This window comes from Mesoplodon mirus (genome assembly GCF_964341445.2).
Source record: "Mesoplodon mirus genome assembly, chromosome: 13".
Taxonomy (NCBI): domain Eukaryota; kingdom Metazoa; phylum Chordata; class Mammalia; order Artiodactyla; family Ziphiidae; genus Mesoplodon; species Mesoplodon mirus.
The window spans coordinates 7,768,817-7,789,012 of record NC_138989.1 but is presented as its reverse complement, the minus strand read 5'-3'; the positions used below and the strand labels follow the sequence as shown (position 1 = coordinate 7,789,012).

General features: G+C 50.3%; 1 protein-coding gene across 2 annotated transcripts in view; it reads left to right on the top strand.

Annotated features, from left to right (window-relative positions):
• Window positions 1-2,479: 2,479 nt before the first annotated feature.
• The window catches only part of MLXIP (MLX interacting protein), a 60,714-nt gene continuing 42,997 nt past the window's right edge, over window positions 2,480-20,196 (top strand). For both annotated transcript variants that reach the window (XM_082641351.1, XM_082641350.1), the window contains exon 1: window positions 2,480-2,973. In XM_082641351.1, coding sequence (XP_082497477.1) covers window positions 2,561-2,973 — 413 coding nt within the window. In that variant the 5' untranslated portion in view covers window positions 2,480-2,560. The remainder of the gene's footprint in view (window positions 2,974-20,196) is intronic.

Below are 20,196 nucleotides of genomic sequence, written 5' to 3'. Positions count from 1 at the left end.
GCAAAGAAAGAAGGTATACAAGTAATAATTGTCTCTTTTGGGAATTAGAAAATTGTCACCCCCCCGCCCCCAGAGATAACCAGTGTTAACATTATGATGCACTTCTGACATACACACATAAATATATGAATTTTAAAAAATTGGGGACTTCCCTGGTGGTGCAGTGGCTAAGGCTCCACACTCCCAATGCAGGGGGCCCAGGTTCGATCCCAGGTCAGGGAACTAGATCCCGCATGCACAACTAAAGATCTCCTGTGCCACAACGAATATCCCGCGTGCCGCAACTAAGACCTGGCTCAGCCAAATAAATAAATAAATAAATAATTTAAAAAAGTTGATATCAAGCTACTGATAACTTTTTATTTTTATTTTTGGCTGTGCCGTGTGGCTTGCAGGATCCTAGTTCTCCAACCAGGGATCCAACCCGTGCCCCCTGCGGTGGAAGTGCGGAGTCCTAACCACTGGACTGCCGGAGAATCCCCATGGCTAACTTTTTAAAAGTTCTTTTTCCACCCAACAACATATTATGGACATCTTTCCATGTCAATAAATATACATTTGCATAATTTAAAATGCAGTGTTTCGTTATATTGGGGACTATAATATATTCAATGAATTCCCTCTTGTTAGACGTTACGTTGTTTCTAATGCCCACTCTTTACAAATGATGCTGTATTCACCATCCTTGTACCCACAGCCTTAGGATAAAATCATAGAGGTGGAATCGCTGTATCAAATGTGGCTGGGCATTTAAGCGTTTACCAAGGAGAAAAGTCTTCAAATAAAGGAAGGCAACTCAAAGGGTAGACTTTCAGACGTTTGCAGCCGGAGTTGGGAGCAGTGGTTTGGGCAAGTGGGGAGACCCTCAAACTCACACCAGCTGCCAGTCCGTCTGGCCTATCCCTCCTTGGAGACATCCAGGGAAGGAGTTAGTGCAGCCACTTTGGTAAGAGACATTTGTCCCAACACGCTGCCCTTTAGGAGGCCCTTGTCAGGAGGAAGGTGGGGGAGGGAGCTCAGCCTCCACCCGAATCTGGAAGTGAAACTGGCTTCAAAGCAGAGCACAGGAGCAGCAGCAGAGGACACCGGAGGCCCTGCTGACACTAGAGTGGGAGCTCCTGCCCCAGGGACATCACTGGCCCTCTTGCTGCCCTGTCATCCCCTACCGTCCCTACGTGGCCCCCACCCCAGGCTGGCTTTGAGCCCCTTGACAGCTTTCTATAAATGTCAACTCTTAGGTTGGACCATATGAAATTGCTGTTTCTGTAGTCAAAAGTGGTGGAGTATTGGCAATTTCTAGGTGCCTCTGGTCTGGCTGCTTCAGTTTCTTCAGTCTGTAGTCCATTTAATACTCAGTGCTCATTCTTTGCTAGGCACTGTGGTAACTACTTTATAGTCATTTTTTAACTATCACAACTTTCTGAGACATAGGAATCATTCCCCACGTGACAGAGAAGACACCTGTGGCTCAGAATTGGAATTGTTTAGGGGTTGGTTCGCCCTCCAAATTTAAGATCTTAGCAATAATGACAGTATTTTGAGTTTTAGTGGCTCTGTCACGTACTAGTTGCCATGCCCTGGGAAAGTGCCTTAAGTAACGTTGACTAAAAAGGCAGGTTCCACCTTTGTGGAGGTGAGAAGCGTTAGTGATCCTTCTTTCTTTTTTAAATTAATTAATTAATTTTTGGCTGCGTTCGTTGGGTCTTCATTGCTGAGCGTGGGCTTTCTCTACTTGAGGCGAGCAGGGGCTTTTCTTGCTGCAGAGCACAGGCTCTAGGTGCCCAGGCTTCAGTAGTTGTGGCACGTGGGCTCAGTAGTTGTGGCTCGCAGGCTTGGCTGCTCCGCGTCATACGGGATCTTCCCAGACCAGGGCTCAAACCCGTGTCCCCTGCATTGGCAGGCGGGTTCTTAACCACTGAGCCACCAGGGAAGTCCAGTTAAGCTTGATTTCGCGTTAGAAAAACCCCTTTGGTATTCAGCGACTCACTTTTATCAATAAAATGGGGACAAAACCCACAGCGCCCAGCAACATCTGTGAAGAGCCACAGTTCCGGGCCCTGCAGGGCCTGGGAGACGGAAGGAGCGCCACCCCCACCCACCACGTGGAGCGCCGGCGAGGCCGCAGAACGATTCCGCGGAGCGTGGGGCGGGATAGGCACGGCCCGCTCGGCCAACGCCTCTCCTAGGCCAAGACACTGGAGAGTGGCACCGCCCGGTTACCAAGTCCCGCAGAACCCCGGAGGGACGGGGGTGGCGAGGGGCGGGGCCGGGAGGCGTGGCCTCCGCCTACCCCTGCCCCCCGTTTTTGTCCGCCCAGACACGGAAAGGTTCCCCTGCGCCTTTAAGAGGCCGAAGCGGGCACCCGATTGGCCGAGACGCGCCGGTGACGTCACGCCGGGGCCGGCGCCGAGGCGGCCCTGACGGCCCGTGCCCTCCCCCTCACGCCCCGCCGCGCGCTCGCGGACAGTCGGCGCGCGGGCCGGGCCGGGCCGGCGCCCCGTCACCTTTGCTCGCCCGTGTCGCCCCGGGCTCCGGGGGATGCCCCCGGCCGGGCCCCCCCATGGCCGCCGACGTCTTCATGTGCTCCCAGCGCCGGCCCCGCAGCCGGGGCCGCGCGGTGCTGCTCAAGCCCCAGGTGCCCGAGGACGACGACGACTCGGACACGGATGAGCCGTCTCCGCCGCCCGCCTCCGGCGCGGCCACCCCGGCCCGGGGCCACGCGAGCGCCGCGCCACTGCCGCCCAAGGCCGGGTCGGGCAGCGAAGAGCCTCCGCGCCGCCAGCAGATCATCCACAGCGGCCACTTCATGGTGTCGTCGCCGCACCGCGAGCACCCGCCCAAGAAGGGCTACGATTTCGACACGGTCAACAAGCAGACGTGCCAGACCTACAGCTTCGGCAAGACCAGCTCCTGCCACCTGTCCATCGACGCCTCGCTCACCAAGCTCTTCGAGTGCATGACCCTGGCCTACAGGTAGGACCCGGCCGGCCCCACCTCTCGAGCGGGGCTCCCTTTGACAAAACAAGCGTGGAGGGCTGGGCCGCCTGGGGACCTCTTGGCTTCAGGCATTCCCTTTGGGTCTTCCGTCTTCGGGAGGGTTTATGGGTCTCGGGTCCCTAGTGGAAGCGAGAGGGGCAGGGGTCCTGGCCTCTTCCCTGTCAGCAGGGCTTGGGTTCTTCCGGCTTCACGTTCCCCATGCAGGCCCTCACCTCCAATTCCGAGGCCACCGATTTCGGGTAAGAAAAAGGTGTAAATACAGGCTGTACCTTGTGTTACGCGACTTTATCCACCCTTCCCCCAAAAGCTTTGTGTGTTTCCAGCAATTGCCAGTAGTGGTTAGGACCACCTGTCCAGGGTGGCTTAAAGTCGGTGGTTCCAGTATTTAATGGTTGAGTCAAATTTCTGAGCCTGTTTCCTCCTTTATAAAGAGAGGTTGACGGTAGTGTCTGCCTCCGTGGGCTGCTGTGGGGATGGAACGCGATAGGTAAAGTGCTTATTCCAGCGCCTGGCACATAATTAGTTGCTCCAGAAGTGTGAGCTACTTTTCTTATTGCCCCAGCAGAGGGAGGCTGGGTCCTCTCACATCCCCTTTATTGGGAAGCCCTCCCCCAACTTCGGAGGGGCCCTGGCTGCCTCCTAGGGAGACTTGGAGCCACAGCTCTTGGAGGTGCAGGCTGTCCTCCTGGCAAGTTGGAGGGTTCTTTGGCTCCAACGTTATATGGAGATGTCAGTGTTTAGGGCAGGCATCCCAGGCACCATCCTGACCTGTGGCTCCGGCTCTAGGCGGAGATCCCTTTTTTCTAAGTCACAGAAATGCGTGGTCCTCATGGGTTAACGTGTCCTTCCACTCTCCCTTTCTCGGCGTGTTTGTTAGGTATTTGCTTCAGATAATTTCTGCCTCAGCAACAGAACTTCTGTGGACTAGCTGCAGTACAGAGCAGCCCAGCCCTGCCCAAAGCTCATGATAGGATCTCCGCAGAGTGGAGGTTACTGCAGTAGTAACTGGAGTGGCTGGGGTTGTCTCAGGTTTAGTCTGCAGGCAGCGCAGGGAAAGTTATCTTGGAGACTCCAGAAACAGTGTGAAGAAGAGTAGGACTGTTACCCTCACCCCCCCCCGTTTTTTTTAGGGGAAGGGAGCCCCAAATATATCCAAGGTACACATTCACCTGAAGTTGAAACACTAGATATACATGGCTCTGGGTGGCATTTTCCCCTCTGGAATAAATGATTAGTCAACTTGTTCCTTTGTTATGTTCCTGAAACGCACCCCACTCTTCCCGCCCCCATTTCCTCTCTTGAAGGCTTCCCTGATGGTTTGTTTGCCACATGGCTGCATTACATTACCCAGAGCTCTCCTCCAACCCCCCTTGCGTGGCACATTGGTTAGGCTGTGCTCTGATTCTCTCGTCTTGCCAGTTTGAGCTGACACTGAGCCTGTGAAGATGTTCTGTTTTTTCTTTTTTCTTTTTTCAACCAAACGGCATTGAGATTGCAGCCCACTGCCCTCGTTTAGCCCTGCTTACCCAGTCTCAAATTTTGAGCACTTCATGGGAATCAAACGCAACTAGATTGTAGCATATGCTACAGTGTGAGAGAGCCCTTTCAAACAAAATCGGAGGTGAAAGACAGGAATGTGCTTTATTAAGCGAACTTAATCCTCCTCTTTATTTTAATATAAACTTCTCCGCGTACAAAGAGAGAATGGTTGATTGCGTAGCAGGAGGCATGGGCTCGAAAGCACTCACCTAAGCTCTGCTAAAGGAAAAATAAACCAGTCTCCCCGCTTTGCCCTCCGTTTGGATAACCTAAAGGCTTATTATTAAATAACACCAAAGAATTTTAGTAATGGTATTTTTTCTTTCACTTCTTTCAGAAATATTTTGGCACCTGTCCATTGCTCATTTAACTTCCTTGGTTGCAAAATGCACCCTTAGTTCGGTTTGAGGCTTACCTTGTTCTTCAAGGCCTCCAGCCCCTTTTGGCTCTCCTGCTTTGCTGTCATTCCCCATGCAGAGTCCTGCCACTGCAGGTCCCTGGTATGTGTCCACCTAGTTATTTCTCATGAAGATGCTCTTTGTGTCTCCGCGTGGGGCTCGTTTGGATGGCCCCAGAGTTTAGTTGGCAGTGTGGAACCCGGGTACAGATTGACAGGAGGAGTGACTCAGAACCAGTTGTCTGGGCCGTAGCCTCTGGCCCAGAAAGCAGCATGAGAACAGAAGTGAGTTTCTGACCTCAGCTGTCCTGCACGACCACTAGCTGGCTTTCAGAGGAGGGGGGTTGAGATATGGGGGGCAGGGAGGAAAGAAGAGTCAACCCCAGAGGTGGCCTAACTTCCCTTTCAGTGCGGTGTGAGCCTTCACCACTGTTTTCCAGGTTTTCTGCTCCTGGGGCTGAGAGGAAGGCCAGCTGGGCCTCCTCTTCTGTCTGACTGTTTGTGGCCTAGGCTCTTTCTAACTTCAACTTCCTGTCTGTCCCCTGGCCTCTTCGTTCTAGCCGCCTAACTCTCCCTGGTACACTCTGTGCTTTTTTTTTGGTTTGGTTTCCTGTTAACTGCTGACTCCCAGCTGTTTCCAGATGAGGCTCAACCGCTCTTTGGGGGAGGAACTAAGTGCAGGGGAAGTTGTGGTGGTTTTTTCCCCAGTCGTGTGAAGTGGCCTAGGGACTCTGAATATGATCTGTTCCTGAACGTGCAAAGTCTTGAACTCCTGAAGGGTCTTTGGCAAGACTGACTTCGGGTGGGGGAATAGGGTCTTCGAGGAGTTGGGACTAGGTGTGAACGTGCCCCGTGGTCCACCTGGGCAAGTGACGGTGCGGATGGATTCCAGCTTCATGTATCTGGCATCCACGTCCTTCCCACACTGTGATGCTAAGAAGCCCTGTAGTGAAACATCTTGCTTTGGTCCCACAGTGTGTGTTCAATTACTGGGATGTTTGGGAGGGGAAGAAGTCGCCTCCCCCCAAGGCAGAGCTTAGAAGTTCATGGCTTACCTTCTCTAAGGCTTCCTGTCTGCCACTGTAAAATGGGGAGGATAAAGCTCCCCTGCAGGGTGGAAGTGAGGATCAACTGAGATAATGTCTGTGAATGTGTCTAGTGCCTGACAAATAAGAGACGAGAAGAGGTTTAATGGGCCGAATCCAGTCTGCCTCCTCACTCAGCTGACATTTATTAGGAGCCCAAGTTTCTCATCTGTAAACTGAGGGAAATAACGTATCTGACTGGGGTCTTTAGTGTGGCTTTCAAATGCCTGCCTGACAAATGGTAAACGGATACATTCTTGGTTTGTCCATACTTTCTAAGGCCCCACAAAGGAGCTATGTACTCTAGAACATAGTTCATGGTCCTTGCCCTTTTAACACTGTGAGGAATGTCACACATGTAAATCACCCACGTGGATTCTGAACACATCTAGTAGATACATAGCTTTTTGTGGTTGGTTTTGGTTTCGCTTCTCTCTCTCTTTTTTTTAAAATTTACGTTATTTTTGGCTGTGTTGGGTCTTCGTTGCTGCGCACAGGCTTTCTCTAGTTGCGGCCAGCGGGGCCCACTCTTCATTGTGGTGTGCGGGCCTCTCATTGCGGTGGCCTCTCCTGCTGCGGAGCACGGACTCTAGGCGCGCGGCCTTCAGTAGTTGTGGCGCACGGGCTTCAGTAGTTGTGGCGCGCAGGCTTCAGTAGTTGTGGCTCGTGGGCTCTAGAGTGTTGGCTCAGCAGTTGTGGCCCGCGGGCTCTAGAGAGCAGGCTCAGTAGCCGTGGTGCACGGGCCCAGTTGTTCCGCGGCACGTGGGATCCTCCCGGACCAGGGCTCGAACCCATGTCCCCTGCAATGTCAGGTGGACTCCCAACCACTGCACCACGAGGGAAGCCCATTGCTTCTCTTTTTATGTAACTATTAGGGAGCCTTGGTGTTAATGCCTGGGGGGTGGGGAGAGAGTCCTTTTATGTATTTAAAGATAAGCAGTAGCTTTCTGGACAGTGGATTTCTGCTCCAGTGGGTATTTGAGGAGACCTTTTAATTTGGACCTCTAAGATAGCCTTGGGATACAAGTTTCTAGGATGTAACCCTGTATACGTATGTATAGTAACCCTCTCTTCCTGATCCCCAAGGATTAAAGGTTTAGAGCATCTTGTCCTCCAAGTTTTAAGTTTTCCATAGAGGAACTTTCTGATCCTAGGTGCGATAACTAGCTGTAAATGGGAACCATTCACACAAATGACTAAATTAGTTTTATTCTTCTGCAACCATGCTGAAGAGAAGCAGTTTCTCTTCTCTTGAGCTTTCTTTGGTCTTTAATCATAATATGGTGTCCATTAAAGGGCCGCACTGAGATGGGAGCGCGGGCTGCAGAGAGGAGAAGAGACCGTCTCTGTCCTCCAGGAACTCCCAAACCTGGGGTGGGGGACAGATAAACAGACAGTTGTAAAACAGTTAGCAAGGGCTACGATAAACAACATGAACCAGGTCCAACAGCAGCACCAGGCAGGGTGCCGAAGCCAGCGTGTGCGTGTGTGTGTGTGTGTGCGCGCGCGCACGTGCGCGCGTGTGTACGTGGGCATGTGCGCACGTGTGTGCGTGTGTGTGTGTTTGCATAATCGGGATCAGTGTGGACAGTTTCTCCTGACATTGGGGTTTCACACCTATCTCCCCTTCCCCGTGTTAACTGTCAGAAATCATGCAGGAAGCCCCAGAGTTCCTTTTGCCTATCTTCTCCTTGTTGGTAGTCCAGGACCAAATTTCCTTTTTCTGTAGAGGCTGAATGGCTGATTGCCGCCCTGATGGAAGGGCGAAGAAGGGTGATCAAATGGGGAAGAGCCCGGGGAAAGGGGCTGGAGGGGAGGGTGGAGGGAGTTCATCTGCTAGGGTGGGAGGAGGGAAGAAAATTCGCACCAGCTGAGCAACTACCGCCCTCCTGGAGTCTCTGCATTATCCTAAGTCACAATAACCCTCTCAGGCAGGTGATGATGGAATTCCTATTTTTAAAACTTAAAAAAAAAAAAAAAAGGAAAGAAAACCTGAGCACAGAGGTTAATTTGCCCTGTTGCTGGGAGGTGAGGCAGCTTGTCCAAGGCGGTGTCTCTGGGAGCTGAAAAGGAGTTGAAAAGTCACCTCCCTCATCTGCGCACAGAAGCCTGCAGTTCTGTAAGAGAGGAGGTGAAAGTGCCAGTTCCTCTAGGAATGTAAGGCGGGAGACACCAAGATGGGGAAAATAAATGCCCTTATTCCCCACTGGTAAAATCCTGCCCTCCCTTCAAGACTGTGGCCCTGCCGTCTTCCTCAAAGGGAGTGAATGCCACAATCCTCTGCAAATCCACGACCTTATTGGTTCTGTGTGGTATTCTTCCATAGACCTGACTTCCCCAGATTCCTGCTCTCTTCACCTTTGACTTTCCCACGGAGCCTAACAGTTGTCTGGCACGTACTGAGTGGCCAAGAACTATATATGGAATTGCAAAGGGAAGCTCAGGGGCCTAGCGGCCAACGTCAGAGACTTGCCTCTGGTGAACCTTGTTTATCTTCAGCTCTGCAAAGACAAATACACCCTCTGTGGAACTGTGCTTTAGGGGTGTTGGTGTGGAGTGGGGCAACGAGGTGTTGTTTTGCTGGGTAGTGTTTGTGTTGTGACCCACACGGACTGGGGCTGTAGGCAGATGAGTGGCCCCCCCAAGACGTCCACGTCCTAATCCCCGGGACCTGTGAATATGTTAGGTTACATGGCAAAGAGGAATTAGGGTTGCTAATCAGCTGCCTTTAAAATGGGGAGATTATTTTGGATTACGTGGGTGGGCCCAGTGTAATCAATCACAAGGGTCCTTAAAAGTAGACGAGGAAAGCAGAAGAGAGAACCAGAGAGGGAGCAGTGGGAGAAGGACTTGGCCTGATGTTGCTGACTTGGAAGATGGAGGAAGGGGCCACGAGCTAAGGAATATGGGCAACCTTTAGAAGCTTGAAAAGGCAAGGAAACAGATTCTCCCCTAGAGTCCTCAGAAGGGACCCAGCGCTGCTGACATCTTGATTTTAGCCCCAGAGACCCATTTCAGACTTCTGACCTCCAGAACTGTAAGACAGTAAGTTTGTGTTCTAAGCCACTCATTTTGTGGTCATTTGTTACAACAGCAATAGGAAACTAATACAGACTGGTTTCAAAAGTTTCTTGAGGTGATGTTTTTAAGCACATAACACAAGTATGAAAGTCTTTCTTAAGGCTTCTTCCCCCACAGGAGAGCATAGCAGCCCACCCTGCAGTTATGTCAAGCTGTGCTGAGTGTATTAGGCACCACTTCAGGGGAGCTAGTGATAGGAGGGCCCTCGATATAAAAGAAAGTCTGTAAAGTGGTCTTACCATGGTTCCCTAGCACAGTTTCTAGAGTAGGGTATTGTAGAAAGTTAATAGTACTTATCTTTAAGGATTCTTATATGGCTGATGAAAAATTCAGAGTGTGAGCTCCTGTTCCCCAGAATTGAGTTACTTCTTGGGTATAAAATGTGCAGTTCAGACAGCAAATATCTTAGGTATTTTCTATCTTGTTGGAATTCTGTCTGTGGTTAGAATTCCAGGCCACAGGGCTTGAGTTTTAGGCAGAGCTCTTTTGGCCGCATGGATCAGGGACCCTCTGGTGCTAGCGCATGTGATGGGGGTTTAGTGCAGGGGTCAGGAAGGGTGCTGGTACTCCCATGAACCTCCAGGGTTACCAGGACTGCCAGACTTCAGTGGACACTGGAGTTGGGTCCCAGAGCACTGTGGGCCCTCGGCAGGGGGAGCTTGCCCTTTCCTTAAGGTTCACCCCCATCAAGTGACTCAGCTCCTCTCTCAGGCTCTGCTTTTCTTTGGGATCTTCTGCGTCCAGCTGGCGCTCTCACCTGCTGCCCTGCTCTTTGCTTCAAAGCTCTTGCTTATGGGAGCTTCTGCGTCTGCCTGACTGGAGCTCGCCCATGGCCTGTGTTTCGCACACAGGCCTGCTTAAAGCTTCCCATTACTGTCAGTGCTCTTTGCCAATTGTCTAATTAAATTAGTCCATCGTCTCCAATTCAGGTACTTCAGAAGGAGACCAGCAGTTCCCTCCCTCTCTGAGCAGAACCTCAGGGACCCCAGAGCATGAGTCGAGCCATGGCCTTTGGACAGGATGCCCTTTCCTTCCAGAAGTATTAATCAGGGCTCTACTGTGTGGCAGGCACTGTTCTAGCCCTTCAGGGTACAGCAGTACACAGGACCGATTAGTCATCTGCCTTCACGGCATTTATATTCTTTTTTTTCTTTCAGTTTTATTGAGATATAGGTGACATACAGCCCTGTACACATTTAAGGTGTACAGCACAATGACCTGACTTACAGCTCTTGTAAAATCATGGAGTTTGTTGTCAGTTGGGGGAATTCAGTGTGCAAATCAGGTTTATATCGTTACTGCAATAAAGAACATAAAACATGCTGGGAGATGGAAAGTGATGGGGGTGGGCAGGGTGGGGGACACCGTATCTCCGCGGGTCAGAGAAGTGTTCTGACGAGGTGACATTTCAGGTTGAACTGAAACCTGAGTGGCGAGTGGGAACCAGACGTGGGTAGTCATTCCAGGCGGTGGAAGAGCCCGAGGCAGAGGCCCAAGGTGAAATGAATTTGGCACATTCCGGGCCTAGGAAGAAGGCCAGCGTGGCTGGAACATTGAGGGCAGGGTGAGTGGTAGGAGAAGAGGAGGGAAGGGGCCTTGGTGGGTGGTAAGAGGGTAGGCTATTTGCTCATTGCTCCGGGGAGTTGGCTTGTTGAGGCTGCTCGGTGGGGACTAGGGGATGGAGGGCAAGGGGAGCGCACGTGGGTCCCAGAGTGGGGGCAGTGGAGGTGGTGAGAAGTGCGTGGATTCAGGGTGGGTTTGGGCTTGCCGGTGGATCGGACCTAGGGGATGTAAGAAAAGAATCAGCAGGGACCCTGAGGGTTTTGGCCTGAGCTGTGGGGGCCATGACTGAAATGAGGGAGCCGAGGGAGCCCCGTCAGCCGCGTGGCTGGCGTCCGTGGTGCTGAGGACCCTGCTGTGTTGCGCTGTGCACTAAACTCGGCCACGCGGGCCGTGGGCGGAGCAGCTCCCCGGGAAGGGGCTGCGAGGGGCTGTCAGCGTCGGGGGACACCGTGGTGTCCAGGGAGGTCCTCACTGTCGCCAGAGCAGTTCTCCACTTAGCCCCGACCAGTCTAGACCAGTCCAGGCGCCGGGCTTCTTTCTTCCTTCCCAGCTGCTCTGTCTTGCCTCCCTAACCCCTGTTGTGCCTCATGAGGGGCCGGTTGGCCATGGGAGGTTTTGGCGTTTTGAGCTTGTATATGGGATGGCAGTTTTTTGTTGTTGTTGCTGTTTCCTGTGAAATATATACCATCATATCCCGAATGATATTTTTTTACTCACTTGGGTCTGGTGGTGGTAGAGGAGTACCGCCCGGTCTTGAATGCCCTACAAGGAAACGTCTCCAAATCTAGCATTCCTGATGTGTTTGGGGTCAAACTGCACCATCAGACAAACCTTCTAGAAGGAGGCAGTGTAGAAGAGGTTATTTGGTAGCTCCAGAAGGACGTACAAGATCTGGAAAAATAATTCCAGAAACGGAATTCCTTGTCGATAGCTTTTGAGTCTCAGAAGTGAACATGAAGAATCCGATTGAGGAACAGTGAAGACTGAGGCCCGGGAGTAAAGAGCTCATAAAGGGACAGCAGGGAGAAGCAGGCTGCGGGTAGGAACAGCAGTGCAGAGGGGACCCCGGGGGGCTTTTGTGAGCACAGTTACACCGTTGAGGAATATTCTGTGCATAGGAGGGCCCATTTTGAAAGCTCGTTACCACCTCTTCCCTCTGTGGCTCGTGGGCATGGGGAAGAGGGCAGCCTCTCGTGCTCTGTCACCATGGAGCAAAGAGTCAGCAAAACAAAAAACAGCTTCTTATGGAGAAAGTGGGAGGATTAACCTCGTTTCTAGGTATTTACCCAATGTTCTGGCTTTTTAAAAAACAACCAAGGGCTTCCCTGGTAGCTCAGTGGTTAGGAATCCACCTACCAATGCAGGGGACATGGGTTCGAGCCCTGGTCCGTGAAGATCCCACATGCCGCGGAGCCGCTAAGCACGAGTGCCACAACTACTGAGCCCACGTGCCAAGCCCGTGCTCCGCAACAAGAGAAGCCACCACAATGAGAAGCCCACGCACCACAACGAAGAGTAGCCCCCGCTCGCCGCGACTAGAGGAAAGCCCGCGCGCAACAAAGTCCCAACGCAGCCAAAAATAAATAAATAAGGGCTTCCCTGGTGGCGCGGTGGTTGAGAGTCCGCCTGCCGATGCAGGGGACGCGGGTTCGTGCCCCGGTCCGGGAAGATCCCACATGCCGCGGAGCGGCTGGGCCCGTGAGCCATGGCCGCTGAGCCTGCGCGTCCGGAGCCTGTGCTCCGCAACGGGAGAGGCCACAACAGTGAGGGGCCTGCGTAGCGCAAAAAATAAATAAATAAATAAATAAATAAATTTATAAAATGAAACACTTTCAGCAAATTCTTAAAACAGTATATGATTATATTAGCTTCCTGGGTTTTTTTTGTTTTGCTTTTTTTTTCCCCCGGCATGCGGGCCTCTCACTGCCGTGGCCTCTCCCGCTGCGGAGCACAGGCTCCGGACGCGCAGGCTCAGCGGCCATGGCTCACGGGCCCAGCCACTCCGCGGTATGCGGGATCCTCCCAGACCGGGGCACGAAACCATGTCCCCTGCATCGGCAGGCGGACTCTCAACCACTGGGCCACCAGGGAAGCCCTGTTCTTTAAATTATTAAACGGATCATTCTCTGCTTTGGAGCAAGACTCTTTCTTCCACTTGTACAGACCAGTGTTTTTTGTTGTTGTTGTCAACAGCTTTATCAAGATATATTCATGTACCGTAAGACGCAGTCATTGTAAGTGTGCAGTTCATTGATTTCTTTTTTTGTTGTGCGGTCATTATCACAATCCAGTTTTCGAACATTCCGTCACCCCACTAAGATCCCTCCTGCCCTTTTACGTTTAATCCCGGTTCCCACTTCAGCCCCAGACAACCATTAATCTGCTTTCTATGTCTGTAATCTGCTTGTCTGTGCCTTTTCTGGACATGTCATATAAATGGAATCATACCGTATGTGGTCTTTTGTGTCTGGCTTTTTTCACTTGGTGTAATGTGTGCGAGGTTCATCCATGTTTACAACACATACCCATATTTTGTTCCTTTTTATTCCTGGACAGTATTCCATTGTGTCAATATACTACGTTTTGTTTATCCATTCACTGACAGGCAAGTTTTTGAGGGAAGCCTAGTAGCTTCATTATTTGGATGTTGACTTTCCGTTTCCTATAGTAAAGGTCTCTTGCAGATTCAGCCAGGAACTTCCTTACAAGGTGAGAATAGTAAATGGCAGTGAATATGGTGGAAAGATGATGGATTCAACACCACTGGATAGTGGTGCCACTGGTTGGCACCATATCCCTTAGCTTCATAAGTCTGGGTGTCTTTAACCGTAAAGAAAGAAAAAAAGTGAGAGGGAAAGGGAGGGGTTAGACTAGAATCATGGTTACCAATCTTATTTTTCTTCCATGGACCTTATGTTTTTGAGAGATATAGCCTTAGAAACAAATTGTATTCAGCAATAAAAAGGAACAAACTACTGGTATGTGCAGCAACACAGATGAATCTCAGAAACATTACGTCAAGTGACACAATCTTACCTAAAAGATCATATACTGATGCCATTTATATGAAGTTCTAGAATAGGCGAAGCTAATCTACGGTGAAAAAAAGTCAGACCAGTCCCTGCCTGTGAGGGAGGTTGAAGAGGGGACTGGCTGGTGAGAAGCAGGAGAGAACCTTTTAGAATGATGGTCATGTTTTATATCACGAAGGGGTTGTGTATACATTTGTCAGAACTCTCTGAATGGCACACTCAAGATTTGTGCATTTTATTATGTGTAAATCTCACCCAAAACAAAAAGAACCATTGACAGATGTTGAACTCAGGGGTGAAGTGTGTTGATGTCAGCATCTTATCTTTGAAATGCTTTAAAACAGTGGCTCTTAAATATTGAGAACCCCAAAGAGCTTTTGTTTGTGGATTATATCGATGTTTACTATATTAGAAATGAAAACTGAGAAAAAGTAAAAATATTTGTTAAAGTACTTTAAAAAATAATAAACCCTATTTACCATGTTAACAAAAATAACATATCTTTATATAGAACAACTATTTTCAAAAAAAATAACGAGAAGAATGATATTGTTTTACCCATTTGCAAGTCTCTTAGTTAATGCTTAGTTCGAAGACAGCTGGATCCTCATATCTGCTTTTGCATTCGTCTGCTGCAATATCGAGTGTCTGGAAAACCTCACCATTCTTGAGAGAATGAGAGTGAAAAAGGAAAATAACCTCTTAGTATTATTTTGAAAATAGTTTTGATATCCTGGACCCAGAAGGGGTCTCAGGGGCCCTCAGGGGTCTCCAAATCACACTTCGAGAACCTCTGCTTAAGCAAAATAAGATGGGTTGTTGGGTGGGTAGATGAATTTTGATAAAGTAAATACATCAAAGTGGTAATCGTAGCATTCAGGTGGTGGGTGCGTGGGCGTTCACCGTGTGATTCTTTCAATTCTTCTGTATGTTTGAAAATGTTCATAATGTTAGAAAAATGAGAAAATCACATTATTTAAACAGTGGCCACCTGGCTTTATCATGGACAAATAAATATGTTTGAAAATATTGAAAACAACTTGTGGAATGAAGTACTGACACATGCTACAACATGGATGAACCTTGGAAACGTTTTGCTGAATGAAAGAAACTAGTCACAATGGACCACGTGCTGTGATTCCATTTGTATGAAATGTCCGGATTCGGCAAACCCATAAAGCAGAAAGTGGAGGAGTGGTTGCTGTGGGAGGGAAGGGTGGATGGTCACTGCTAATGGGTATGGGTTTTTTTTTTAATTAATTAATTTATTTATTTTTGGCTGTGTTTGTTGGGCCTTCGTTGCTGCGCGCGGGCTTTCTCTAGTTGTGGCGAGCGGGGCCTAGTCTTCGTTGCGGTGCCCGAGCTTCTCATTGCAGTGGCTTCTCTTGTTGCGGAGCACGGGCTCTAGGCGCACGGGCTTCAGTAGTTGTGGCACGCGTGCTCAGTAGTTGTGGCTCACGGGCTCTAGAGCGCAGGCTCAGTAGTTGTGCACACGGGCTTAGTTGCTCCGCGGCATGTGGGATCTTCCCAGACCAGGGCTCGAACCCGTGTCCCCTGCATTGGCAGGCGGATTCTTAACCACTGCGTCACCAGAGAAGCCCAAGTATGGGGTATTTTGAAGGAGTGATGAAAATGTTGTAAAATTAGGGAATGGTGATGGTTACACAACGTTGTGAATATACTAGAAACCAGTGAACACTTTTAAAAGGTGAATTTCATGGTGTGTAAATTATGTCTCAGTAACGCTGTTACTTAAAAAAAAATCCAAACAGTTTAGGTTTTCAGTGTTATCTTTAGGGAGTCTTACTTGGGAAGCACTGGACGATATGATCTTGAAGATCCTAAATATGTCAGTGTATAGAAATTCCATGACTCTATCTTCCATCTCTTCTGTGTACAGTAAATGAGAGACCGTTTGGGAAGGTGACCTGTCCTGGGCATTTCCCCTAGATTAAAATCGACTCAGGAATTCGGCTCTCCAAGTTATCTCATAGCTTGGCAAATCACCCTAAGGTTATCCTGATAAGACCTTTTTTTCTTTTAACATTGTCTGGGTCAGGGGTCACAAAGTCAAATGCCCACAAGGACCAGGAAATAAAGTGGTCATCGGTAAGGCAAAGAGGACATTTGTTGTCTTTTATTTTCTGGCTTTTGATATAGTCATGGTTACAGAGAAGCATTTCTTTATTATGAAAACCATGCAAGCATAAACTGCAATTGACTGGGCCTCCGTGATGGAAGGGCAACACGGAGTGGAGGGGTCTGTGGTGGCCTGGAGGGTACGTGCCTGGTCTAAAGGGGGCAGGCATCACTCAGCTCCAGGCGACTTTTGCCATTTGGGAATGTGAGCTCAGTGTTACGCGGTCTGGCATATTTGAAAATTGGAAGAAATCTGAATTTGTATGTGAAGTCTACATTTCAGTTTCTACCTAATGTCTGAGTTCAGGTATTAGGAATTCTGGGGAAATGAGTTTAATCTCGGTGGCATCTAGTTTAGAAGTGAGTCTTGGCATAAGAGATGAAGGGGTGTGTGGTGCTGTTTGCCACAGGTCAGCCCTGGCACGAGGAAGGTCCTGTGTTCTTACTCCTAGTGTCCCTTCATGCTGTGTTGAAGTTGATATGATCACAGGACCATCTTCTGAATACAGAATCTAAGACTATCCTCCTGGTAAACCCCAGAGGTATACATGCTCCTGGTAGACAGTTACTCTGAGTTATGAGGAACTAGGGGAATTTTTGTGTGTGTGTGTGTGATACGCGGGCCTCTCACTGCTGTGGCCTCTCCCGCTGTGGGGCACAGGCTCCGGACGCGCAGACTCAGCGGCCATGGCTCACGGGCCCAGCCGCTCTGCGGCACGTGGGATCCTCCCGGACCGGGGCACGAACCCGCATCCCCTGCATCGGCAGGCGGACTCTCAACCACTGCGCCACCAGGGAAGCCCTAGGGCAATTATTTTAAATACTCTTGACTTGGAGGTGGAGGGTTGACTCTCCATTTTGTGAAGTTACTGGACGGTAGGTTACTCAGAGCTTTACCTTCCATTTCTGACTGTTACCCCTTAACTTCACCACCGTACCTGCCTGGGGTGGGGCTGTTTTCATAGGGTGATTCTGGGCTGGAGGAAAGGGATAATCATTTGACTTAACTCCAGACAGTTGATTTGGTTGTAGTTGAAACAAAATTATAACTTGCATTTAGCCTGAGGAGGCCTCTCACTTGGCTCTTGTTTAAAGTTTCTAACCTACGCTTTTGACATTGCGTTGCATGCCTCTGGCTTTGCTTCCCCAGTTAAGTGTGTATGTGCATGTGTGCACTTGTGTGTGTGCGTGCGTGTGTGTGTACGTGTACTTCAGGTGGTTAAGAAAGGAATGGACATGCTTGCTTTGAACTCTCCCCCCAACACACACTCACACACGTTCCCATGCAGCCACCCTGCACACGTTCTGAGCCTTTCCAGCTCTTGGATTTTCTGTCTGTATTTGATCTGATCTATAAAGGTGTTGGCAAATAGCTTTATGGTTCTTCAAGGCCATGACTTTGCTTCTAAGCCAGATTGAAATAGAATTTGTACTTCTCAAGGGTGCAGTTAAGCACGTTCACTGAGAAACTGGGGAAGTACTCTTCAAAGCTTATTTAGCACCTTACTTTTTGGAATTTGACTGTATTTCTGGGTCTCCTTCCAGGGGAAGAAAAAGAAAAAATCCCAACACCCACAGATAACCATTGTCATTCCCTGGTGTTTATCCTTCCAGACCTTGTGGGGTTTTTGTTTTTTTGGCAGGGTAAGTGTATTTTGTTTTTCTATTTAATAGACTGTGAACACCCTTCCAAGTCCCCAAATACTCATCTGCAGTATTTTTTAGTGGCTGAATAGTGTTTCATTGTCCACACAGTGAAATGTACTGCTATTTTTCGGAACCCTCTCGGGTGGTCACTGAGAACATTTCATGATATTTTTGTGTTTCTGAGCTCCTGTTCTATTTACCTTATCATATCCCTACTTTCTCTGAAAATGTCTCTCTGCTTCTTCCTCCTTGCTGACTGAAAGAACCATTTACCTGAGAACCTTTGGAAAAAAGGCACCTGGCCTGGCCTGTCCCACCCTCCTGCCTGCATGGATAAGGTGTGTGTGGAGGTGGTGGTGACAGGTATGCAGCTCAGCAGCAGCCTTCGTCTGTGCCTTAGGCTGCAGAGAGAAAGGCTGGCTGCATTCTCTGCCTGCAGAAGGGCAGGGGACACGGCGGAAGGCGTCTGACACACCCCTCAGCAGCATGCCTGGACCCGGGCTGAGCTTGCATGTTCACGCCCCGAGGTCAGGGCTCTGGCACTCATGCCAGCAGGTGGATGCCGTCGCTTGGCTTTTTGTGGTTCCAGAGGCAGGGAGAGCGTTGAGCTTCACGAAAGGTAGTGATTCCAGCTGTGAGTCTGCCCAGCTGTGGCGAGCTCACCTGAGATGGGGAGTCGAGTGGATGCGTGTTTCCTGTGAGTCACAAACCAGACACTGGTGTGACTTGGTATATGGAAGGGAAAGGTGACTCAACTCTCTGGAAAACAATTTAAATACTTTCTGTCGCATCTGTCACATCGAGTCCAGAGATGCTGATTTCTGGCTTTTCGGCAGCCTTACTTGTCAGCGTGATCACTGGTGGGGCTTCTGTGGTTCCATGTATCCGACCACCCACACTGGTGGCAGCGTGGTGGCAGAGGGGCTGAGCTAAGACAAGAGGCCTTCGGTGACGTTTTAAACGCTGGATCAGGTCATTATGACTCCGGAGGCCCGGTGGCAAGGTTAGGCTGCCCCTGTGGCGTCTGGGTCCGCCGGCTACATTCTGGCCCAGAGCCCCTTGCTGTGGCCTCCACCTCCTACCCCAGCAGAGCCTGGCCCCAGCCTCCTAGCACTCTCCCAGGTTGGTTCCCTATTTATTGGACCAGTCTCTATTTCCTTCTGGCTTTGAAATTCATGATTTTTTTCCCCCACGAGAAACCTTGGCAGAAGACTTTGTTCCATGGGAAAGAAGCCTTCTCAGAAAAACAAGGAACCCACTTATGAGCTCAGCCCCTGGCTTGTCCTTGGTGATGTCCTTGCCCAGTACCTGAGGGCCAGCAGGCAGGTGGTGCTGGGGAAACTTACCTGTGGTGGGCACGCCCTCCTCCAGATGCTTCTCTGGTAGCGCAGCCTACCAGAGGACCTACTGATTACAGTTGAGCTGGCTCAGCCTGTATGTAGCCAGCTGCTTTTTGCCCGATAACTTTGTTTGCTTATCTCTGTCTTTATGCCGATTGCTGGCTCCTTGGAGGGATGGGTGTGTTTGTGGTAGGGTTTGAGGTGATTGCCACTGATTGGTAAAGTATGGATGAAGTGAGCAGGGGAGGGTGTGCTATGAGAAATATCGTAATCTTCTGGTCCCTCTCATCCCTCAGTTCTTCGCTGCAGAGAAAATTTTTTCTGCTTCCTGTCCTAGAGGGTAACAGCTTTCAGGCTCCTGTGAAGCTGGGAGCAGCCACCTCGGCTCAGTAGCTCCAGCTGAGGTCTTGGGTGTGTTGCCCTCCCTGATCGCCTGGAACAGTGACCCAGCGGCACTGTAGAAACACTTGACACTTCAGCCCTGTGTCCTCTGTTGTCTGGAATTGGCTCAGATATGTCCCTGGAGTAGGAGCTCCACGGCTGCACAATAGGCAGCTCCGGTGACGCGTCATCACTGAATGGCAGCTGGCCTGCCCGTGTTGAGTCGCATGCGTTGGCCGATGATGGTTTACGTGTGTCACTTTTTTCCCTCCGTTTAGCATGGTGTCTCAAAGTCAGGGGTAGAAGTGAGGAGAGGAGTGCAGGGTTTGGTGGGCTGTTGCAGTCTTCTGACAAAACCATCATTGTTTGGAATAAAGTACCTGTTGGTTCGGTTTGAATGGCTCCATCGCTTCAGTGCTCTGAAACGGCTGTTATTCTTCCACCTCAGCAGCGTTCCTGGGGGCAGGTGGAGGGAGGACTGCCCGACCCAGAGGGGAGAAACCGCTCTCCTTTGCCCTCTGTGCTCAGCAGCAGATCAGTTAACCATCCAGAGCAGACAGTCTTCTCCTGGTCAGCGGGCATCCCAGGCCACTCCTGGACCCCAGCTGGGTCGCAGCCATCGTGGCCTCTTGGAGGAGTGGAGCTTTTAGGAATCAGGCTGCCTGCTCACGGCCTCAACCTCCCTTGGCGCTCACCTGTCGCGGCCAGGTTCCCTGCCTGCTGCGCTGCTGCCCAGCTGACCTCCCTGCCGACCTGTTAGCCGGCCGTCTGTCCCTGTCATGTATGATAGCTCAAGCTGCGGAGTTAATCCAGAGAGCGAATCATTCCTCTGGCTGGACTCCCAGACACAGTCGCCTGAGCCTGGGACAGACACTCAGTGTTTTGGTTCTTTCTGATGCTGATTAGGCTGCGTTGTCTTACCTCTGCCCCTCGTTCAGTTTCGTGTTTGTGTGGTCAGATTAGGCAGATCCAGCTGTGTTTGTGGAAATCCCAGC